The following is a 25,389-nucleotide window of genomic DNA, read 5'->3' on the forward strand; positions in this document are numbered from 1 at the left end:
AACTGCTATGTGTGTGCGCAGCTACCAATCGCCACACACAACTCAGGTCTGCACCCAGAGAGCATCACTGATGACAAACAGATGTGTCTCTATGGCCTGAGCACACAACCACGACTCAGCGTCCCCGCGAAAAGAAGAAAATGCAAATGGTGCAAAAAGGATTTTTCTGTTCTACTTCGGACAGGAGATGCCACAAAAGGACTTTTTGGATCTATGAACTGTTCATTTGAGGATGACGTACTTCCGTTTCCACCGTTTCCACAAGCCACATGGAAATACCAGAGACCATTTCTTTAGCAGGAGCTAAACCAGGATCTCTGAGGAGCTGTGTTTACAACAACGGACACGTTTCTCTTAGAATGCTACCTTGGAACTTGTGTAACAAAGTTTACACCTACTGCGACACGACACCGGATTACATCAACTGCATCGCCTGCAGGGGTCAGAGGGCGACCCCCAGCTACACAGTCTGGAAGGACAACCCTAGACTGTGACAACTGGCTTCAGGAGAAAAAGTTATGCAAGGCATTTTTCCATGGGTCGGAGTAGGTGAGATTCGAAGCCACGTTGAGATCAACAGATATGAATTACTGCGACTCATCAACAGTACACAGCCAACGGCACCGTGAGAGAGCTGACTGAACTGAGAAACATGGTTATGCAAAACCGTGTTGTCCTGGACTTTCTCACTGCCCCTCAGGGAGGGGTCTGCAAAATTATTGGCCCGACGTGCTGTACTTTTGTGCCAGATGAAGCAGGAACTGGAGGAACTATTTCTGACGCTCTATACGAGCTGGAAGATTTAAAACAGTATGTGGAGAGTGGAACACGCGGCTCACCCTCTTTTGATTTGCTTTCATGGCTTACTTCTGGACCATGGTGGTCCTTGCTGTTAAAGCTCGTGACACCTGTTCTGATTGTTTTAGTTCTGTTCTGTCTTTTCACAAGTTGCATTATTCCTTGTCTACGACATATGATGTTTAAAACAATTAACACAACTGTTATCAACTATCAACTGGCAAAGGCATCTTATGAGACAACTGAAGATGTTTCAAGTTCTGATGGTTTTCTGAACAGTGATGAAGTTCTGTAATCAATAAACAGATGAATTCATTTGCTGAATGACTCCTACAACAAGTGGTTGTAGAGACCTGCATTTGATTTTTTGTTGTTTCTTTTATTTTTCATTTATTTCATTATATTACATTTATTCATTGTGTATTTTCTGTGTTTAGATTAGAGAAAAAAAACTTTTGCATTTATTGGTTCTTTTCTTTTCTTTTCTTTTCTATGCTTGGCTTTTGCATAAAGTTTACACACATAGTAAAATGATAAAAAGGGGGGAATGTTAGATATTTTTTGGTATTATCATTATTACTTTAGTTCATATTCAGTCTAATGTTAATCAGTATTATTGTGATTTTTAGGTTAAAGTGTTCTCTTCCTTATGTGTGTATAAACTGACCTGGAGGTCACGACTGACTGTTTCATCTTCATGTGAAACAGTTAACTCTGTGTTTTCCAGACCTTAATTCTTATCAACCAGAATACCTCCTAACTGCCTGTGAGCAGTTGTATTTTGTCTCTTGTTTATCCTCCCTCTTTGTTGACAGTTTGACCTAGAGCTGAACTGGGCTCAGACCGTAGATCAGATATCACACCTGGAACTGAGTTGCTGGTTTGTTTAGGTTAGAAGTTTTACGACCTTTGTTGTTCTTCCTGACTGCCCCTTTTGGTTGTTCTGCTTGACAATAAAACAGGGGCTCGCGTGGAAGGAGATCAGAATTCTCTGTGAACGGCCTGGAGAGGCCGTGGCGGAGAGTTTTCCTTTTGCAAAAGCTTGTCTATAAAATTCATATACGTTGTCTGTGGTCTTTTTATATAGGTTCGAGAAAAATACCTATCAAAGACTTCTAGAATATTTTCTTTTAGGGTGTATTCAGACTGGATAGTCTGGTAGACTCGGTTAGATTGGGGATTAAAATTGCAACATTTCATTGCTTACATTTTCAGAACTGTAGTTCGCATTCACACTGCACTGTGCTGTCATTTAACCCCTGGCAGTACCAAAAACACCTGAAAAGGTATACCCAAGTTAAATCAGCTGCTGTTCTGGCACAATTTGGAGTATATACAAAAGCTTGGTCTCTTTATAAAGATGACAAGCTAAATTTTATATTTTTGTAGTCAAAAGTACATTAACTGTAAGTTAAAGTATTTAACTTTAATACTTTAAAGTAGTTTGTAGCTAAAAATTTTGCTTCACGCATATTTTTCATTTTTATTTCTTCCAAAATACACATTAAGTGTGGAATGTATGGACTGGAAAATACAATAAATCTGTAGAATAAAGTATTATGCTTGTGAATTTCAAGATTGATCAAAATGGCACAAAAAAGAAATGTCATTTTGGACATGTTTGTTTTTGAGGATGTACAAGGGTCCAAGTGTGCCATTTGGAGTCTCCAAATAGCACCCTTGGACAACAGCTGGCATACAAACTTCTAATCACTGTAACTCCTCAGTGCTTCAACATACAGTCATTGATGAGGATCTAATGAAAGATAATGAGCAGAGGAATCCTCAAATAGACACAATACTGATAGTGGAAATTACTTATAATTATATAAATAAAATTGCATATCTGTCAAATTTTGGATTTGAGATTACGGGAAACTTATAGCGGGGGAGGGAAAGTCAACCTCGTCCCCCCTCTTGCGATATGCTACAATCCTCCACCCCCCTCTAAAGTTATGCTAACCCGACCCCCTCCCAGCAACCCCATCTAGCGGTATGGTTCTCCCCCTCCTTCTCTTCTTATTTCATTGCATAAGCTGTATTAATACACTAATACTTCAGATTGAGATATTTAAAAATACACAAAAAGTGAAAGAATAAAACATTTATTTATTATACTGGGAACACTGGTCACACTGGGAGAACTCCAATGACTTCTGAGACGTCCTGGTTCACAGGCTAAAGCCAAAGATAAAAGAGAAATTATCCAAAAGTGAAATAGAAAATACATATATGTTTCCTTCACATTCAGAAAAAGACATTTTCAGCATGTTAGGCTCTGACTCGTAGCAGCTCCAGCTCTGATCCTGACTGATCTTTCCTCACAAAATCCTCTGGTGTCCCGTCCTCTGGCCTCCAGAGGGCGGTCCGATGCTCGTCCCGTACTTTGGGACGAGCTTCGGGGGGTCCGACACTCGTAGGTCTATCAGCTGTGTGTCCACCTGACTTCTGCACAACACAACTGATGGTCCCAACCCCATTTATAAGGCAAGAAATCCCACTTATTAACCTGACAGAGCACACCTGTGAAGTGAAAACCATTTCAGGTGACGACCTCTTGAAACTCATCAAGAGAATGCAGAGTGTGTGTAAAACAGTAATCACAGCAAAAGGTTGCTACTTTGAAGTAACTAGAATATAAGGCGTATTTTCAGTTGTTTTACACTTTTTTTGTTTAGTACATATTTCCACATGTGTTAATTCATAGTTTTGATGCCTTCAGTGTGCATCTACAATTTTCATAGTCATGAAAATGAAGAAAACTCTTTGAATGAAAAGGTGTGTCCAAACTTTTGCTCCTTACTGTACATATTCAGTAAAGGCTCAACAGGCACTTCTCGAAAGTCCTTATAAAATTCGACACAATTACATTCGAGAAGAGTTTCTAAAAAATGTCTGTGCAGCGTCTGAGGAGAAGGAGGAGGGCAGCTGATTATATGGACTGAAGACACTCCCTGAAATCACACCATGTCTCTGCGGCCTGATAAGTTTCTGTTTTCTGAGGAATGGGCCTTAGTGTCTAACAGAATGTAACTCTTTTCTCTCTTGCTCTCGATGAAGGCGGACACTTCTTTCCTCTGTTCCCTCCCTGCCCATGAATGTCCTGCTTGCTCTGTTTTTGTCCTCTTTTTCTATATTTTTGGAGCTTTTCTTTGCACATCATCCAAATCTACAAATGATGTTTCGACGAGAAGTCTGGGCACAGGAGAGCCCTCTTACCCTGCGGGGACACACCCGGCGGGATTCACCCTGGATTTATTCATGATAACAGGATTTCTGCTGTTTGGAGCTTGTGGATTCCTGGCTTATCGATAAATTTGTGACGACTTGGCCGAACTGGTGAACACTCAGACTGTTGGTGTGGACAGAGACGAGGACTCTAAATCTCACTAACCGGATGGAATCGATCTTGGAGAAGTTGAAGGACATTCCTGGATAAACAACACCTCTATTGGACAATGCCAGGAGGCTCAGTAAAGTTTCTTCATGGCCCTTTGACGTCACCGCCTTCACTCGTCTTTGTTTTGCCCATTGTTTTGTCTGAATGTTGCCATTTGCCCTAATGTGTCCTTTCCTCTTTTTTGTTTTAGTTTGCTAGAAACGCTGGAGTACTTCCTACTCCAGAAAATGATTAGTTTAGTTTATTAGTAATATCAGAAATTGTGGAGTACGCACTATTTAGATCAATATTATAAAGCCCAGAAATGTAATCAGAATTTGAATTAAAATAACTACGAACTTGGAATCCAGAAATACTTAACAGGAACGGTCACTGCTTAGTTTATATTACTTTTAACCCAGAAAAGGATTTAGATCAGTCACTTTTTAGCTTATTTGATCAGAAACTGTAGAGTGCTCACTATTTAGAAATTGTGAGCACAGGAGAGCCCTCTTGTCCTGCAACCCTGAACAGGAGCACTTAGTTTACGTACTTTAGAACAACATTAGATTAATTTTCTTTCCTCTTTTTCTTCTTTTCTTTGGTTTGTTATTTTGTTTGTATTTCCTTTTAACTCATGAAAGCACTTCGAAATGTAGCTGATAGCGAAAATTCAACCTGGAAGACTCCATCACCGCCGTTCGCCCATAGGCATTATCCTCATCTCCGTCCTCAGCTCTGGACCTCACCCGGCGTGTCCAATCATCAATCAAGCTCTGCATAAAAGGATCCACACCGAAGCCGTCAGCCGCTTCCCAGCTGCGTCCAACCCACCACCGCCCCTTCTCCACCCACATCCTTCGGCTCTGCAGGATGGCACCCTTTCCAGACCTCCACCACCAGTGTCGGGCCCCGGGGGAGAGCATCCCTAATCGGTTATCGGGATGTTCATCGAGTTCACATCAAATCTCAGCTCAGATCAGCTGCCGGGGCCCGAGCGCCAAAGAACTGTTATTCATTGCTGTCATTAAATCTTTTAATTGTTCCTTTTTCTTCGTCTGAGTCTTTCCAGATTGAATTGCCTTGTTACTCAAAATATGCTACATAAATAAAATTACCTTATCTTATCTTACCTTACCTTACCTTATCTTACCTTACCTTATAAACCTCAATTGCTCAAGTTTCATTAAGTTTAAACAACAGCAAAGTGAATCAACAGCTTCTGCGCCTTGGCCTCACTTCAGAAAAGTCCGGAAGTGGCAGAAGAGGCATGCTCCCATATCTAAAATCATTATGGGGCGTTTGAGTGGATGACGACTTCACTTCTATTGGCAAATGTAACGATTTTAAAAGTTCGTTTCCGGACAATGGCACTCCTGTGCAAAACCTTCTTGATTTCTCTACCAAGTCATATGTTGGAATTACTCCTGCTTTTTGCAGAGTCCTATTATAAGAAAATCTTTGTACTTCATAAGTTTGTGGTGGTTTACGTCGTTCAGGATTGTGGAGTCCCAGCCCGGCTCCAATCCAATTTGAAAATCTCGCAAAGTAACTCATTGTTCAGATTTCTAATGAATATGTAAATGTAATGAATATGTATAATAAGCAAAGGAAGGAAGCTGAATGCAAATGACAGAGATCTTACACACATACATATGTATGTATGTACAACCCCCTCTGTGACGTCATAGGACAGTTTACTTATCTAGTCACGTCACTGCCTATGTTGTAGGCCCAAGGCAGATGACGTCAGCAAGGTGAATAAGACTGAAGCCCGAACGTCATGTCACGTGACTAGGAGGCGGAAATGGGCGCTCCAACTACAGACGTATTTACGTTTTATTCATGTGTATGCTCCTAACTAACAACATAGAATTGTTTGTGAATGAAAATATAATGCCCCTTTTCCACCGGCTCTACTTCAGCAGCCCGGCTCGGCTCTATTTCGGAGTGACCGCTTTTCCAGACTCGGATCTGTAGCACGGTGCTGCCTCCTCGCGGTAGGGAGGTATAGCGCCCCACCTATTTGCTGTGTTTCGTTACTATGCGACCTAACTCGAGTTGTTTTTCTGATATAAAAGAAGAATCTTCTTTTGAGCTATTTTTTTATAGCCTAATTGTGATTTTTCTGAGACTTCAAGAAAATGCGCGGTGGGAGGAAAGCTGCGATTGTGTGGAGGAGCTGATCTCTGCCTTGCAGCAGGAGGAAAGCAGGTGGCTCAGACGGTGCACATGAGCCAAGGAGGATTTTTGTATTAAACTACTATAAAACTTTGTGGTAAACTGCCCCTGCAGACCATCGTGGTTCTTCGTGCAGCCTCTGAGTTGTAGGATGTCTCATCAGAGTCCGTCTTCCTGACTGCTTTACTGGCATATCGTACATAGAGAACCACTTTCACAATATTCACCAACAAAGGAAGGTCATTTAAGGTGAGAACGTTTTTTTGCAGTTCTGCTTCGCTCTACTAGATTTAGAGATGTTGTGTAAGTTTTGGTTAAGGGTTGGGCTTAGGAATAGAGTAGTAAAGTCTGTGAGGCATAAATGTAGCTACTAAATGAATGTAAATCTATACAAAGTCCTAATATTGTAGAAATACAAACTGCTGTGTGTGTGTGTGTGTCGCCACCTTCTGTCAGAACTGAGTCAGTTCACCAACACGGAATGGGACCACCACAAAACTGATATATATACAACATTGGTCATATCTTTATGCTTTCAAATTTTAATTTTTACTTATTTTTAGATGAACTATTTTCGTTTTTGTCTTTGTCTAAGAACATATGCTACACTTGTCTCTGGGCAAATGTTTTAAGTTTTCAGGGTCTCGTTTTTGGACATTAAACTATGAGAAATTAAACAGAAATAAATATTTATTTTCTATCTTCCACTATAATTCTGTATCTCCAAGGTGGCTGTGTGGAGAGGAGCGTTAAGCTTGAACAGATTAACGACGATGACAGGATCTTCTATATCACTGAGAGCAAACCCTTTATCAACACCTTCATCTCAGGGCTCAAGGAAAACAATGGCTTGAAATGTGCAATCTTCACAGTCGGCATCATGGAGGCCATCCTCATCCTCAGCAGTTCAAAGTTCACTGTCACAAAGGCGCAACGCTCATGATGTTTGATGAGGCTGTAATCAGGAATTCAATGAGGTGTTAAAATGTTATTAAGATAACTAAACTGCTCATTTTATTACAAAATGATATGTCAGCAATATCTACTGACTCCTACCTGAAGATTAAACATTTGTGTGCAAAATTCCCAAATATGTTTCATAAACTGCCAATGTAAAAATATATATTTTTAAAAATCCGCTCCTTCAAACTAGTTGCAGCAGCAATTTGCAAACACCTGGTGAAACTATGTTATTATACACACACCCAACAACCCTGACATGTTGTTACAGGCTTAATGGAGAAACATTTCTGTGATGGCACGCTGTCAGAAAAAGCAGAAGCTTCTTAAAGAGACAAAGGCCCAATTTCAAGGCATTAAATTGCTAAGTCAAATTTATTTTAAGTTATATATATATGAGGTAACATAATTACTTGATTGTAACGTTACTACATAAAATTACATAATACTGCTCCATAGAAAGAAAGAAACGAAGAAAGAAAGAAAGGTCCTGCCTCTGAGTCAGCTGATCGCGTTTCGTCAGTCACGTGACTTGGCCGACCGGAAGTGCTAGTGAGCAAGCGTCGAGGTAGAGCTGCTGGCGTCGCTCGGCAGTTCGCCGTTATAGGCTTGAAAAACTGGAACCTCTGTGACAGCAGAAGTTTGTTTTAGTGTTTATATTGTTTTTTTTAATGTTTTTGGCTTTATTTTAACCCTATGGCAGCGACAAGACGGCGAAACTCCTCTGGTAAAGTGTTAAATGTTACTTTTTTAATGTGTTTTTCCGTTACTCTGCAATGTTTCCCTTATCTGTACAGAAACCTTTGTGTGTTTTTACGCAGTTTGGTTTTCTATTTAGATAAGGTAAGCCAGTTTTAGCTAGTTTTGGTATGTGAAATCCAACAAGTAGGTAAAAAGAAATATTAGTTATGCGGTGTTTTTCTGCTGACAGGCAGAAAAACACCTGTCAGACAGTAAGTAGCGTTTGCGTGTTTTGGTTTTGTTGACTGCATGTTTAGCTGGAAAACAGTCATCATGAGGTCATCACTGCTGAAAACACTGCAGTAAATTTCCCAGTCAGAGATAATAAGAGAGCCAGATAAAGGGTATGTCAGATAAAAATAGAGTTAGGTCAGACTGTGCTTTAAATCCAACTATTAGTGGCATCACTGTTGAGATTTTAGCTGTAATTATTGGATCACCTGATGTAAGAACAACCACTCCTGTGTGTAATGTCTAAGAGGTTGGAGAATGTTTCTGTGTTTTTTTCTTTTCATTAGGTCAGGCTGTTGAATCATCCATATCCCAACATGCGAATGTTTTCATGCAGAATAATCACTTTCATAAGGTCATAAGCTTCTTACATGCATGGATGAGTTTGCAGTTCTGCTAAAGAGTGTTGATGGTCACTGGAGTTGGGTTTTCCAGCTGCAGCTTCCTTCTCCTTTAGACACTCTTGGCTTATGCATAATATTTTTTCAGACTGTGAGGTGTGGTTGGAAACCATAAGCACACATAGAGAGACATGTATCAGATCTTTCCTGATCTCTGCGGTTTGTGAGCCTTTGACCTGCTGCTGCCGATTTTAGCTGATTCAATTATTCTCTAAAAAGAACAGTTAGTAACTTTTAAATTACTTTTTTGGCTTTCCTGCCATGAGCTTCCATAACTAGGAGCAGCACAATGGGCAACAGGAGAGAGAGCAGTTGCTTTAAAACTGGGTTTTAATGAAATTTAAATCAAAAGAAGAAGACTAAGAAGTATCCTTTGTTGTCCCACAGTGGGAAAATCCAGGTGTAACAGCAGAAAAGAGACAGTGCATTGACTCATGTGGATCCACACAAATATAAAAGTATTCAAATATATAAAAACAACATTAAGAATCATATATTGTCCAATAAGGGTTAGATTATGATATAAAATACTGTACAGTTAAAAAATTGAATCCTCAGATTCAAGGAATGAGCAACAAATTCAATTTTTTTTTCACAAATGTGCAAAATATGTATTTTTGCATTAGAGGCACCAATACATGACAATATATGTAATGTATGACATAAAAACTGAGATTTGCAAATACCAGCAGAAATAGTTTTACTTTTTATGGCTGTGCAATTGTAAAAAAAAAAAAAAAAAAGCCCAATGCCCTTCCTCCAATGTTTTAAAAAAGATTTCAACTTTTGTGGAGTGGTTTTAACTATGGAAAAAACTATTTAAAAGGAAATGCAAAAAAACAAAAAAAAACAACAACAAAAAAAACATACCAAATCCTCTCTGCATCAACAACATAAAAAAATGTAAATTTGAATCTTTTCTCAGTAACAACTCCTATATAAAGGCATCTTTTAGTACACCTTGGCCCTGCTAAAGCTTTAATGTTTCTCTTGGGTCTTACTTTCCAGCAGCTACATGTTGCTGAAAAGCAAAGTACGTCTTTAGATGTTTGGGAACGTACAGCTCTTAATCTACAGATCAGTTTTTTGTGTTTTAAGTTCTTTATCTTTGGTGTAAGCAGAAGTTTTGAGCTGCCAACCTGTGGGTTGCATTTTGCTTTTGGATGAGCAGATTAGATTCGAGCTCTGAGCTATTCCAGTCATGCCTGATTTACTGACAGCGCCATCATTTTATCTGTGAAGGAGACAGAGAACCAGAAGAACCGGATATTTTCAGAAGTTTGCTCGGTTCAAACGAACCTGGAGGCACAGTCAGAAATCTGCCCCAGTTTTTGCTTGATAGCTATCTGCTGTGACGATTGACACGCTCTTCTGATTGCAGATATGAGGCATGTTTGATTCTTTTGGTGTGGTGATCATGCAGTACCTTCTGCCTTTACAGCTGAGTTCATTTTGATTGTAACGAAAATTTATAAACTCCAGCCAAGCTGCTTGTTTGTCAGGTTTTTCAGTTTGTATTTCTGTCTAAATTTCGCCAGGTGTCGACACGGGAAGTGACCCTTTAAATTTGGCTTTGGTATATTACTGGAATCCAAGTGTGGTGCATGTGTGGTAAATATATACCACACATGTTTTTTCCCTTTTGTAAAAGCTTAAAGTGGCTTTTCAAAGTGGATACTTTTTGAAAAACAAGTTGTTTTTGATATATATACTTATTATATATATCAACATTCTTATTATTTTTTTATTTATATTATTACAATAACCACACTCTAGCTTCAGCCTGGATCAGATGTTGTATTTCAGAACAATAGCTGTGTGTAGCACAAGTTTTGAGACAATTAATCCTAATCAGTTATTGAAATAATCAACTAATTTAATAATCATTTAATTGTTAACTGCCCTGTATAGACTCAAAAGAATCCTATTTACTGAAAAAACTACACGTTCACAGCAGTAATCAAGCAAAAACTATACCAAAAGAATATACATTTTGCATTTAAGATTAAAAAAAACAAACTTTTTCTGTAAATATGTTCCACTCAAATCTCTTCAATTGGCATAGTTTTCACTTCGTCTGGTTCAAATTCTGTAAATAAATATTTTCTTTACCACCTGTTAAATATAATTATTGTTTAATCCAAGAATAATCAACAGATTAGCCCTTTAATTTATTGAAGTCAAGCAGAATTGGCTGAGCTTTTCACATGTTGATGTTAGAAGTTATTTTCTTACGCAGATGCATGATTTTCTATAAATGATAAATCTAAAGGAATGCTTTGTTGCATTTTAGGCAATAAAATGTCTATTTCTAATTTTAAAAAGGAATTTAGGTATTTGTTTGCATCTTTAATTTATTTCTAACATATTCTTGAATGAATTCTTTTTTTTTTTTTTTTAATTGTCTGAAAAAGCCAGTCTCTCCTAAAATAATAAACTGTTTTTTCTGTTATTTTTACCTCTGTTGCTTTGTAAACCCCCAGAAAGAAACAAACAGCGGTTCCACCTGATGGATGTTGACTCAGAATAATTGACACCATCTCAAACAGTCCAGCTGAACATTTTTTCACTCCCATGTTCACACGATGAACTTTCATCTTGATTAAAATTTATGCTGAGTAATACTAAACCCAAAGCAGCTCATCTGTTCCCATTTCACTTCCCATTTGCAACATGCATGCTGGTAAACCTGCTGACTTTATCTGCTGACCTTATCGGACTCTGACAGGTCACTGACTCTTAGTTCATGACTCTTCTTCATTAGGGAACTTTAATAAATTTCCCTCATCACTTGTTCAAAAGCTTGACCTACTTTGGAGTTTAAAACCAAAAGCCGGGGTCCAGTTGTAATTGAACAAACTGAATGTTCTTGACGTCTTTCCAACAGCTTGTCCATGAGAGGGGGAAAAAAAAAACATGTGACAAGTATTAGGAATAATAAGCCCACTCTGTGCTGAGTGGCTTTCCTGTTTCCAATCATAAACTGGCTGCTCTGTTATCTGTACCACATATTTACCAAGACAAACATGTCTACTTGTCTTAAATTTCTTTTTAAACATCTGGATTCTCTTGATTGCTTTTGTTTTGCACAGACCACAAATTTCCCTCGTTTACAAATTCAACTGTTTAAAGAAATTGTTAAAACTCCAGGAAGTCATGGGCTGTTTTTGAGGAATAGTAAAGTCGTCAACTCCATATACTGACCAGCAGTTGTCAGATTGTCTCCCAGTTTTGCTTTTTTAAAATTGATTTAACCTTAAATTAACCATGTGAGTTATTAAGAACTGATTATTATTTACAATGTCGACCGAACGGGAGGGAAGAACAAATGGGAAGATCAAGCAGCAAACGTTTACACTTCAACATTGGTAATGCTGTTGAGGTCATAAAGCAATAAAAACAAATACATAAGACAAATGCATAAAATAAAGTTGACATTTTAGCTGAAACATGTACAGGTTTGAGGCAGCATCTTTTGTAGAAAATCTTTAAAAGTTTCTATTGATACAAAGGTGCTTAGCTTAATGCTATTGTGGCTTATTCCAGTCTTTTGCTGCAGAATAATGGAAAGAGTTCTCCATATTTTGATTTTATTTTTGAGATCCTTTAGCATAATGTCTTGGGCTGAGCGCATCCTAAAGGTAGTTAAGAGTTTGTGGCATTTTTCTTTTCTTTTTTGGATTAACTGATTAATAACTGGATAGCGAAAAATGCTTCAGATATTTAGCTTTACAGAATTTGAACTGGATGAAGCTTAAACTGCCACTTAAGAAGCTTTGTGTGGCTCATACAGACTTTGTTCTTTCAGTAATTGGCATTTTTTGAGTCTGTATACTCCAATTAATGGTTCATCTGTTACTAAATTAGTTGTCAGTTATTTTAATAAGCAATTCATCACAATTAATCAGATTGTTTCAGCCTTAAACAAACCGGAAAGATAGGGCGAGTATAGACTTAATACACTGTTCTTCATAACTGCTTAAAAATGAAAAACAACAAAATGAAGTGAAAACTGTGGTTAAAACTCTACCAGTTTGGCAGCATTTCAGATATTTAAAATAAACAAAAAAAATCAATAATATTGATATCAACTGACATGAAATGCATATGTCCTGACATGTTTTTCAGCCGTATCGTCCAATAGTATCCTGAGGTTATATTGATATATTTCTGCTGATGGTTGCTATTTGCTTCAGTTGAGTTGAGTTCTGTCTCTGGCTGTTCTTTTACTGAAACACTAATAATAAAAAAAGCATTGATTTTTCTTCAGCTCTCAACGATTTAAGGAATCCGTCACGTTTCTACTTCTAGATATGGGCTCACACACAGCAGGCTCTTAAAAAGATGGTTCCTCTTCAGTGTTGCTGATGTGTGTTATTGCACACCGAAGGGATAAGTTCCACTTTTGCAACTCTTTCAGCGAGTTAAGGTAGAAAACATTATTTTTTTTGCCACTTCAGAGGATTACTCTTATAAAGTAAGAGTCGTTGCAATGTTGGATTTTTGATGTCATGCAGCAGAGCTGCATGTCAACGTAGGAGGTGTCAGAATGAGGTTAAAGTGCTAAAAGCTGAACGCTGGTTATTGACGCTGGTCTGTAAAACAGATGGCACGCCTTTCACAGAAATATATCTTTAAATCGTTTTCGACATACTTAATTTCTGGGTGGATTCTCTACGACTGGGTCTGGTTTCCATTTTTCTTCCAATTTCTTTTCTTTTACCAACACTATTTTGGATGTAAACTGAAACCTGTCTGAATTGTTACAATGATGTGTTTGCTGGTTTTAAATAGCAGAAACTGACTTAGTAGGGCTGATCTTCAAGATATGATATGCAACTGTTATAAAGTTGACAGATTGTTGACATTAATTTATGCAGTAACGGCCCAGCATTGGGCAACACCGTCGTATTTTCATTTTTACTTTCTGTTTAGCTTTGGACATGTGCCAACATGTCAAGTTTATTTGTATAGTTTATTTGTTTTTAGCTTTGATTTATAGGGATTCAGCATTTCAGCAGTTTTACAGTTTTCTGGGAGTTTATTCCAGATTGGAGGGGCATAAAAACTGAATGCTACTTCTCTATTTTTTGCTTTTGTGTGAGTGAGTTGGCTGATTGTTCACACTGCTGCACTTTACAATAAAACCACACATTACAAATTGAGCCAAAAAGGCTGAAGAAGTAAAATCATTGCATTAAACTTGACATATTGACACAAGTCCAGAATATAACCACAAAGTCCACATCACCCATCCTTCTCTATATATGGTGTCTCTGCTCTATTATTACTTATTAAATAATTATTTATTAATTATTATTTTTAAACCTTGACCAAAATCTTAGAAATCTGACATCCTTAATTTAAAATCTAAAATAATCCTGTTCTTCCCAGTGTCATTCATTTTAATACAGCCATAAGCAGCTCAACTTGTAACAAACTTCAATGTTTGTGTTGGGATTTTTTTCTGTTTGAGCAGGCTGCAACTTGTGCACAACTATAAGAAAGAAGGCAAAACCTGAATTGTTATAATTGTTTTTGTTCGTTCGTATTCAGGCTTCACAAGAACAACAAGCATATTTTCAAATTTGAATTCATTTATTTATTTATTTATAAAGCACCTTCAAAGCCAAAGGCAACCAAAGTGCTGTACAGGTCAATAAGAAAATACAAAGTTCACAACTACGTGCTACTTTTGTTGCTCTGTCTCATTAACTCTAATGATGTACGCTGACGTTTGTGAGACAAATGTGATGAAATGTAGGAAAAGCTCAAGAAGTATACTCACTTCTCTTAGGATCAACAGAGGAGTTAAGGAACAGAAACAGAAAAAACATAAATATGAAATACATTTCCATAAAAACAAATATTTATCTGACAGCTTTCACTTTTCTAGCAAGGCTTTGTGTCAGTATTTAATCAGCATTTAGTTAACCAGTACTTTTGGTTTGAGATAGTTTCTCTTTAAATCCTTTCGATGACATACGAGTCTTTTGTTAGAATAGATTTTGTTTCTGAAAATCCAAACATGTGAACATATAACAGTAAAGTGGCTCTTACATTGCATTTCTTTTGCCCCAGCAGAACATACAGGCCTGTTCTCCTCAGTGACCCACTATGGCTCCACAGAAAACTGCAGTGACCATCAAGCAAACAGCAACGACAGCAACTGCAACAAGCAGAACTTATCCACGGCAGCAGCAGGTCACTGGGTCGAGGCCGATCCAGAGGAGGAGGCCATTCGCAGGAAGCTGAAGTACTTCTTCATGAGTCCATGTGATAAATATCACGCCAAAGGACGCAAACCCTTCAAGCTGGTCCTGCAGGTGCTGAAGATATTTGTTGTCACAGCTCAGGTACGTCAAAAAATGTCTTCCTTTTACATTTCTACTCTGTTTTAAAGCAGGTTTTTCTATCATCAAGCTTTTTTAAACAGGCAAATAGAGAGGGCACAGTGTGGTCCATGTGCAGCAGTTAGCAAGACATCCTGAGATATCGTGAAGTGCTTAAACTATGGGACTCTTAAGAGTTATTTTCTTTGTAACCCAGCCGTAAAAAATATTTCCTCCTCTTTTTGTTTCTGTGTTTTGCTTTTACATGTGAATAATTCAGATAAAAAAAGATAATATCAGACAAATGTAGCTGTCAAATTATTGTTTCAGTTGTCAAACCAAGCTGGCACTTCTTGGTTTGACATTATTCTTATAGTTAGGGGTGCACCGATTACAGTTTTTTGGCTAATTTCCTATCTTTAAAAATCCCAACCTGCCGATTGCGATTTTTTCTGATAGCAATTTTTTTGTCTGAAATGTTGCTAAATATAGCAAGAAAGCCATTGAGTGGGAAACAGTGAGGTGACTATTGTTAACTGCAAATGTGCAGACCTGACCTGGTGGCCAGTCTATCACTCAAACCTCTCTTATGGGAAAACAGAAGAGGACAGTGGAGGATTTTAGGCTTTTGCTCAGGTAGATAAGATTGGTGGATAAGATCGGCTTCATATATAAAGTCTTCTAGTCCATTAACATTAGTTCAGTTAATTTAAAAGATTAATTTAGCCTCTCCTCATTCTAACATCTGCTTTCTCTCTGTCCTTCTACTTTTTACATTTTTGCACCTTCTCCTGTGCAGTTAATAGTGTTTGGCATCAGTAACCAGGTGGCCGTTACCTTCAAGGAGGAGAACACAATGACATTCAAGCATCTCTTCCTCAAAGACTACGATCAATCCTCAGATGACTCCTTCGCTGTTTACACCCAGCAGGACGTGTACGACCACATGTTTTATGCGATAGAAAAGGTAAGTGGACATAAAGGACCACGAAGGCCATTTTAGTTGACTTTCTTTCTCTGGTTTTATACAGCAAACACTGAATGAAAACATTGCCATCTCCTACTGAACTGAGCTGAACTCTATAACAAAAAAAAACTGTAGCAGAAGTTTAATTAGACTCGTAATAACTCACAATGATAGATCATTGTTTGCGTTTCTTGATAAAGCTCTGGGTTATGCAGAATATTTCCTCATTTCCTTCCACCTCAGTATCTCACCTTACCAGATAACACAGTGGGGCGCTACGCCTACGTCTACCACGTCGGAGTGAACGACAGCGCCCTCTCCCTCTGCCAACAGTACTACAAGAAGGGGCAGATCGATCCAGCCAATGACACGTTCAACATAGACCCTCGCATTGTCACAGGTAACACAAACTGCACCATGCAGACTGTGAGTCGCAAACATACTGATTTTTTTTTTCCTGAGAATTAATAAAGTTTTACTGACCAAATGAAGCCTTTTGCTAAACGATCTGTTTTTCAAGGAAATTACACAAGCAGTTCTGTCACCACCTGGCTTGGAGAAATATTTGGAAATCCTCTCAGAGAATTATTAGTTTGCTTTTTATTTTAACCGTTAAATCTTCTGATTCTGATGAAAAGTGTAAAGTCTTATCTTGCAATATGCCTATAAAACAGTGGATCTAAAAGTGAAATGTCAGGTTTTATGCCTTAAATCAATACTTCAAGCGTCTTTTGCTTTAACATCAGCATCAAGACTGCTTGTGTGCAAAAACAAAACTTTTCTCCAGAATCTGTTGAAAATGACACAAACTGGTTGTGTAGGGTGCCAAGAAGCAGCAGGAATTTCTACCAAGTGCTGCTTGTGCTTTACATGTGACCAGATAGAATATAATGCATCCTTATGTTAGACAAATAATTATTGAAGTTGCTTGTGAACAGACAAGGTCCAGTAGGTTGACTTCACAACAGACACATTCATCTTCATTGTATTTATTCTAACAAAAGAGAAAATACATTGACTTCCTCCATTCAGTGTGCTTAAACATGGATAATAAACAAAATAGCTAAAAAGCTAATTTTAGGGAAAAGGGTACTGCTAATGTGAGCAGTAGCTACATTAGCAGTGTTTGTGCTAATGTTAATGCACTGCCTTCTGATTTTTACTTTTGCAAAAGTAAAAATCACATTTACTTCGTGGCACTTCGTTACCAATAAACTCTCATCTCTTGAAACCAAATACATTTTTATTTATAGAACACAAACTATTTTGAAATACTGTTCATCTGCTTAGACACAAGAAATTCACATTTGGTAAATTTTGCAAAAGTAAAAATCAAATGTTTACTTCGTGGCACTTGGTTACCAGAAAACAAGCTCATCTCTTAGCAACAGATTAGCAAATATTGTTATTGTTCAAAAAACATAAGATGTCAGTTACTGGTTGCTATGGTAACCACCAACTGCCAAGAGCAGCGTAACAGAACTTACCAATAAATGTCTGGGGAAACAACGTGTTGACTAAATAAAACAAACTCAAAGAATGAATAAACAAATTTTGTCAAGCTTCACATCTATTGCATTGATAAAATAAAACCTCTGTTACATAAAAAATATTAAACCCATATTTAATGCTCTTGAAAAATTCAGTAGGTTTCTCTTTACCATTAAGATTCCCTCCATCTAACTGTTTCTTTTTAAAACATCCATTTAGAAAAAGTACTACATGAGCTTGAAGTTTCTGACTTCCTCATATAATGAGTCAGAAATTACCAGGAAGTTACATCACATCTTGCATGAACAAGCATGTGAAACATTTACTTAAGATTTAACTGGATCGTTAAACATTTTATTGTTATGTTATTTTATTGTTTATTGTTATGATAAATCACATAACATAAAAGTGTCCTTGTCTGCTTGCTGTCTTCTTGTCAGACTGCATCGGCGTGAATCCTATGTCCATCCCCCACAATCAGCTCACCAGCAGCTACAAGAACTTCACACTCAAGTTCCACAAGTAAGGCTTCATTTTTCTCATTGCTTCTGCCGACATTGTCAAAATTATCTCTAGATTTCTGTATCAGGCCAGTCACTTATCTGGCCTGCACAAACACCTCACACAGCAAGCTTTAAGATATATTCAGTAACACTGGCTCAACAGCGCTTGGTGTAAACACACAGCGGTTTGAATAACTTTTACTTCATGCAAGTTTTGAGACACTTCTTGTTTTGCCTGGTTATGTGAATATTTGTTTTGTTTTTTTAAGGTTGATTAATGTAACCATACAGTTCCAACTGAAGGCCATCAACATACAAACTATTATCAACAATGAGATCCCTGACTGCTACACTTTTCACATTACAGTAAGTTTACACTGGAAGCAAACAAGCATTGTTAATTCAAGAGTAAATAGAGGAGTAACACAAAGACTCTGGTATCAGAGTAAGACAAAAGAGATCACTTTTCAAAGTAGTTTTAGGTGTTAAGACATCTCAGGTAAGACACTAAAGTGCATGAAAGTATTATTATTATGTGGGAGTCCATCATGAGACGAGGACACTTTTCAAAAAGCATGCTGGCTCTGTGTGGATAGAAATAACAGAGACAGAGGCAGATATTGTTTACTGTGAACATGACACTTACTGAGTTTACATAAAAGCATTGATGTAAGATCAGAAATTTGTTTCTGTTCTTCAATGACCAGCAAATCAAAATAGTAAGTTTACAAAATATTTTACCATTGTGCTGTTCATTTTTTGGTCACTTATTGGTTTTTCAACTTAAAAACTAAATGAAACAAAGGAACTGGACAAAGCCTGAATACTTTCTTTGCTGCCACCAGCAGCAAAGAAAGTATTCATCACCAGGGGTCGTAGTACTTTTTAAAATATTATTTCCCAGCATATCATTATTTCTTGACATTTCCATAAGATTTAGTCATTGTGGTGTTAATTTTACTGGACTGCTAGCAAATATTTTCCTGTGCTTTTGAAGCAGTTCTGATCTTTTCAACATAATGACGCTAAAACAATGATCCAGTTTATCTTGGTTTAAGAGTAGCATCACGATGCAAAAGAAAAGTCACGAACTGGATTTCAAGAAGCAAATCAAAAACAGATCAAATCTCCTGGCTGGAAATAATTTATTCATGTTAAATCTGGTAACACATAAGCCTTCACTGGTACATAAAGGAAATCATAGTTACAAGTTGCTGAAATGTTTGTGAAAAGTTGGTGTAATATAATAAGATTTATGTTTTGCTGATTCTTCCTTTCAGATAGTGATGGACAACAAGGCTCACAGTGGAAAAGTGAAGATCTGGTTGGAAAACAAGGCGATGATGAGGGAATGTAAAGACCCAAGTGTCTCTGGCCATGGTAAGTCACCAAGCCTCTCATTTCTGACCATTTCATATGTGCTGTTGCTTCTTTGAAAGAGAATATTTACTGATTTCAGCTAGAAATAAACAACATTTTTGGCCGATTTTTGATTTTGTAAAGCTTTGACCTGCATACTTCAGTTATGGCAGATTTCTCTTTAAGAACTTAAGACTATGAAAGAAAAGCATTCAAAATATTAATGTCCATGTTTTCTTTTGTGAGGAATCATTTCAAATTAGACACTGTGTAAGAGAACAGTCAATGTAAAACTGAGTTTTACTATTTCTTCAAAACATACAAAATAATTCCAGTGTTTGGATTTTAAACTTTGTCTTTTCAGTCTGTGTTAGCAATAAGTGTAGTTAGCATGGTTAGCATTACTAAAGCAGGAGTCTTCCTGCAACCATTATAATCCAAAGAGACATTTCTATCCAACTAAATCAACTTGTTTAGAGCCAAATGTGACATAATAAAAAAAAAGACAACTTATGATTTCTGATGTAGGAAATTTGTTGTCATTTTGAAAAACTAAAATTAGACTTCAGTTTTTAGGTTTCAAATAGGAAAAACAAAAGTTTTTAATGAGACCTTACATTTTCCACTATGGGATAATGTTATTTGTGGAAAATGGTATAAATAAAAAGCAAATACTTTCTGACCTGATGAAAAGGAAAATAGATCAAAAATATATTATTGATATTTGTAATACCATTCTGTTGTGGAAATTCAACAAAAATGATTCAATAAAAATCAGCTAAAAACTGAATTTGTAATTATATTTAAAATCATTAGTTGGCAAAAAGCCATTTGCTGCTTTGAATCCTCTGGTTGTAGAACAAGCATCTTCATATTTTGGGTTTCTATTAGTTTGACACTTACAAATCCACAAAAGACAAAAAACAGCAACTTTTCTGCCTTTTCAGCCTTCCTGTTATCTATTGACAGGTCATATAGGCAGATATGCTTTCATGCTTTCTCACAGGCTGAATGAACAACAGATAAATTTACAGATTTCTCTTGTAACAAATTTCAAGAGCCATATGTTCTAATCCATGGAGTAATGTAATTAGTGTAACATTAAACATGTTTAATTGTTCATGTAGTGTGAATCCCTTTGCAGGGCTTTGCAAATGCAGTCCATTTATAAATGTTCAAAACCAAAACGATGTAAAAATTTTTCTTTCCTTTTAAACACAGCTGAGAGTTTCACGCGTGTTACGTTCGACGTGATCGTTTGTCTGATGTGCCTGCTGTCTCTGCTCCTATGTGGACGCTCCCTGCTGCGAGGCATCATCCTGCAGCAGGTAGGAGGAGAGTTTCGTTGTAACCAAAACAAAAACACCAAGAGAACCTCATGAGAACTGCTTCATCAATGTCACATAAAACCAAAAGCACAAACAGAAAACCTGAATGGTGGTGTGTATGTGTGTGCTTGCATAAACGTAAAAGAGTCTGACGGGTTTTAATGTTTGACTTTCTCTACAGGAGTTTGTTAAGTACTTCAAGGATACTCTGGATCGTAAAGTGTGCTGGGCGGATCGGTTTGAGTTTATCAACGGCTGGTATATTCTTCTCATCATCAGCGACATCTTCACCATCACAGGCAGCATCATCAAAATCTGCATCGAATCAAAGGTCCTACAGCTTTACACTCTTATAGATTATTATTTTTATAAACTGTGGAGGACTTATTGCTTTAGACCAACGTTTAAAACAGAAAACTGCTTAGTTCATTACTTTTAATGAAAGTGGAGCACTATTTACATTAGGTCAAGATTTAGCTACTTTTATAAACTGTGGAATATTATTTTATTACCTGGCTTAGACTAACATTTTCATACTTTTAATATTGGAGCAAGACCTAGGAGGAGAAACGCCTCTTAGTTTACAAATTTAGAACAAACTTAGAAAATACCGTCTACTTAACAACCCAGAACAAGAACCAAACCTGGAAAACCAACATTTAGTTTTATCAGAACAAGAATCCAGAGAAACTTCTACTGGTTTATAAATTATGGACTATTATTCTGATCAAACAAGGGGAACATTATGTAGTTTTTGGTTTTGTTTGCATTTCCTCCTAATTCATGCAAAGCACTTCGAACTGCCTTGTTGCTGAAAATGTGCTGTATAAATAAAATTACCTGGTCTTACATCAGCGTTATTTTTATTGTGTTGCTCTAGGATTACGTGAGGTGTTAGTTTTCTTTAACACAGCATTTTGATCTATAAGTTCAGGCACTTCTTATGTTAAAAATGTGTCGTCCATCTTGCTTTTTTTTCCCCTGACAGACTACGTCGTCCTATGACATCTGTGCCATCCTGCTGGGGACCTCCACCCTTTTGGTGTGGGTGGGAGTCATTCGCTACCTCACGTTTTTCCAAAAGTACAACGTAAGTCACGGATCCTCTGGCTGTTCTGTAGGCGAGCGTTCCTTTAAGCTTTTAGTTTGCCTGATCTTTGCTCTCTTTTCACAGATCCTCATCATCACACTTCGAGTTGCGTTCCCCAATGTGATTCGCTTCTGCTGCTGCGTAGCCGTCATCTATCTGGGTTACTGCTTCTGTGGCTGGATCGTGCTCGGACCGTACCACGTCAAGGTGAATAAAACAAACATTTTGACTTGATTGTGTTAACTATAAACATTATGATTTAAAAAAAATACTTATTGCACCTTTTTTAGGTAGCTGTACGGCTGTAATTTCGTTTTCATCTGACCTTAGCACATTGTTCGACTTTTAATTTCCCCCCTCGACTCAGCTTTCATCAAACTACGTTCATGTAAACAATCTTCATCTCTGTTTTTCACCCCCCCCACAGTTTCGCTCTCTGTCGATGGTGTCGGAGTGCCTGTTCTCCCTCATTAATGGGGACGACATGTTTGTGACGTTCTCGGAGATGCAGGAGAGCAGCATTCTGGTTTGGGCGTTCAGCCAGATCTACCTCTACACCTTCATCTCCCTGTTCATCTACATGGTCCTGTCTCTGTTCATCGCTCTCATCACTGGAGCCTACGAGACCATTAAGGTGAGACACTTATCCAATCAGAACAAGAAGGGAAACCAAAATCAGTGTACTGATAATGTAAGAAATTACTCTTTCTGAAAACTGTAGCAGACGCAGTGAATTTCTGCATAATGTTAATCTGGTTAGAACTGAAACCAGAATTTTACTGCACTGAATAAAAAAGACACGTAAACCTTTTTTTTTCCTCATTGTTTGAGGTTAAATCAGACCAAACGTCTCTTGTTTTAGGTCCATTAGGATTACCAAAATTATTTCTATTTGCTAAATAGAAATAATTTTGGCACAATAATGAAATATGTCTTGTGTATTTAATGTATTAAACCCTCAAATTAATTTAAATGTGTCAGTTAAGTTTCCAAAGAAAGACATCATCATCTGAGCTTGGTTAGCTGCTCAACCTCAGCTAAACAAGATTGGTGGGATCAACAAACTAACTTAATCTTTGGTTACCTAGCAACTCACTCACTCTTTGGTTACCTAGCAACAACCTGTTGATTAAATGGCAGTTTCTGGTTTCTTCACTGTGCCTCATAGCTGTTTAAACATAAAAAAAAACAACAGTAATGAGATAATCTGTAGGTAAATGTATGATCTTGAAGACATTACTGTGTAAATCTCTGACATATTTCTACTCATTATTGTGGCATTTAGCAAATACAAATAATTTAAGTAATTTTTATAATAAAACAAGAGGAAAAAAGGTGTTGGTGTTTCTTTATTTGGTGTACATAAACTTCTGGTCTCAACTGTACGTCTGATTTATCTCTCAGAGATAAATGTAGCACATCAGTAGTACACAGCAGAGTACAGAGCGAATGGGAAGAGTGAAATCTATACATAACAGAAGCGTGTTGTCATTGATTTCCCCAGCACCAAACCCAGGAACCGATCCACATCACAGACCTGCACGCCTTCATAGCCGAGTGTACAGATGCACCAACGTCTGGCAAGTTCAGGGGAGTGGAGACGTCTCCCTGCTCCTTCTTCTGCTGCTGTGACAGGTGAGCGCATCCCTCATACACCCCATTAAATACTAAAATAAGAAGCGTATTTTAAGATGCACCAAACAAAATCATGCATGTGGAGTTTACGTACATGAATCAGGATTAAAATAACTTTCTGAGTCTTAAATAACATTTTGTTGTTTAGTTTAAGGTCTGAAACCTCTTTTATGCTTTGACTCCTCAGAACAACAACATATGAAGACGTCCTGCTGGTGAACTGAGGATGACCTTATTAAGCTGAGTACTCACCAGCCCCCCCTGCTGCCCAGCCGTGTGTATTGCACACATGTGGGCCAAACAGTCGGTACTGAAGAAGGAGTCTGGATCTACTGAAGGATCTACTCTCTTCCTGCTGGCACTTTGTGTTTGTTGAGAACTGAAGGACTGAACCTTTCTAAATGAGCATTACAGTGTAGCATCGCTGACGACTACTGCACAAACATTTCTGTTAGTTTTTATTGTTTTTAGAACAAAAGTCAGTATTTTTTTCTCTGTGTTTGTGATTCTGCATTGCTGATTCAATTCTGAATCAATTCTGATTCTGCATTGCTGATGCAGAAGCAGCACAAACTGCTGGTGCAGAAATGTTACGGAAACTGTTTTTTTATGTTCCTTTACTTGATTTTTTTTAAATATATATATTTTAGAAAATGTCAGATTGAAGACAATAACAGGTCCAGTTTTATTTTGTAAAATTCATGAGATGTATAACTAAAATGAAGACAACAAAGCTTCTGTGTAGAAGCTTTATTTCTTATGAATTATGATCAGAATGATGCAGATTCAGTATAATTTTCCTACAGCATTTCCTGTTGCAGGACAGTGTGTGTACCATGTGTTGCAGACACACTCACTCCACAGTCAGACTGTGTTGCAGTTGGTTTGTCCTCCAAAGCACTCCAAAGTGTGCACTTTTCTTTTAAATGATGCCAAAACACTATGGAGACTGTGATACTCCATTATATGTAAGTTAAAATGTTTGCAAATCCCCTCCACCCTCATCGCTGTAGAGAGAGAGAGACAACACTGATGGCCATTAAGAAATCGGATCTGACTTGAGTAGCCGGACTCTGGTTAGGAAACAATGATGAAAAACGATGGCTAATAATGGCTTCTCATTGTGACTCAGTTCTTTCCCGTTAACATAAAGCTGTCTTGTCTAAAACAGTTGCTCTGTTGGAGTCCTGAACTAACAAGATTTCTTTTTTTCTTGTACGCACAAAAGTTTGAAGAGTCTCAGGATGAAGACTCCTGGTCCAAGAAAAGGACTGAAGTGTTTCCTCTCGTGTTCAACATATCAGCTGAATCATTTTTTAAGTTAATTGTGCTGTACTATAATAGATTTTAAAAGTGCCTGTTTTATCAGTGACTTTAAATTAAGGCTCCATTACTGTCTTATTGCTAAGAAGTGTTTCTGCTTGACTTCAGTGTTTTATGTTGAGTTTTGGTGTTGATGTGCCTGTACTGTACCTCAGATAAACACTGTGTGAATTGATGTTCAGTCATCTGCTTTGTGTCATTTACAGTATCTATTGATCACCGTTCAGTTCCTCAATTATGAATTAAACTTTCTGGGTCACCTGTGATTTCTGCTGTTTTGTCGTCTGAATGTTGCTGTAGTTCTCCTGTGTTGCCACTAGGGGGAGCCAGAAGTTCATGCAACGCTGTTCTGGGATCAGATTTCTGCTTGCATAAATTAGTGTTTAGTTTTTTTTTGTTTTTGTTTTTTTTAGTATTTTATGCAAAAACTATTCACATTTTATTGACTTTTTCAAATAAAAGTTGCATAGTTCCAGGATAAAAATTGACATACTTTTCAGAAGGCTTACATTTTCTGATACTTTCGTTTTTGTGTAATGTTCTAAACATATATGAGGCACACAATTTTGGATTTTCATTATTTGCAAGCAATAATCATGAAAATTGCATGAAATAAAGGCTTCAAATATTTCCCTCTAATAAATCCATATAATGAGTTTAATTTTTAGAA

At 37.4% G+C, this 25,389-nt stretch overlaps 1 protein-coding gene across 2 annotated transcripts; it reads left to right on the forward strand.

The window, feature by feature from the left end:
- Positions 1-7,850: 7,850 nt before the first annotated feature.
- LOC106911702 (mucolipin-1-like) lies at positions 7,851-24,985 on the forward strand. Of its 2 annotated transcripts, XM_014978528.2 has the most exons (14): positions 7,853-8,045; positions 14,776-15,047; positions 15,823-15,990; positions 16,234-16,390; positions 17,922-18,003; positions 18,254-18,350; positions 19,265-19,364; positions 20,565-20,671; positions 20,853-21,002; positions 21,660-21,761; positions 21,846-21,968; positions 22,189-22,395; positions 23,266-23,396; positions 23,584-24,985. In XM_014978528.2, exons 1-14 carry the CDS (start codon positions 8,015-8,017, stop codon positions 23,618-23,620), a joined length of 1,764 nt encoding a protein of 587 aa, XP_014834014.2. In that variant the 5' UTR covers positions 7,853-8,014; the 3' UTR covers positions 23,621-24,985. The 2 variants fall into 2 exon arrangements, with proteins under 2 accessions (XP_014834013.2, XP_014834014.2); XM_014978527.2 differs by having other exon boundaries at positions 7,851-8,045; positions 21,660-21,968.
- The last annotated feature ends 404 nt before the right edge of the window (positions 24,986-25,389 follow it).

The sequence above is a fragment of the Poecilia mexicana genome, unplaced genomic scaffold (assembly GCF_051168715.1).
Source record: "Poecilia mexicana isolate PSO_F unplaced genomic scaffold, ASM5116871v1 scaffold_1, whole genome shotgun sequence".
NCBI classification, from domain to species: Eukaryota; Metazoa; Chordata; class Actinopteri; order Cyprinodontiformes; family Poeciliidae; genus Poecilia; species Poecilia mexicana.

Excerpts from the sequence above, each read along its gene's own strand:
- LOC106911702 (XM_014978527.2), top strand. The coding sequence starts at position 8,015 with ATGGCAGCGACAAGACGGCGAAACTCCTCTG. Across the intron at positions 8,046-14,775 it reads AAGACGGCGAAACTCCTCTG|AACATACAGGCCTGTTCTCC; the intron begins GTAAAGTGTTAA and ends TTGCCCCAGCAG. Across the intron at positions 18,351-19,264 it reads GCTACACTTTTCACATTACA|ATAGTGATGGACAACAAGGC; the intron begins GTAAGTTTACAC and ends TCTTCCTTTCAG.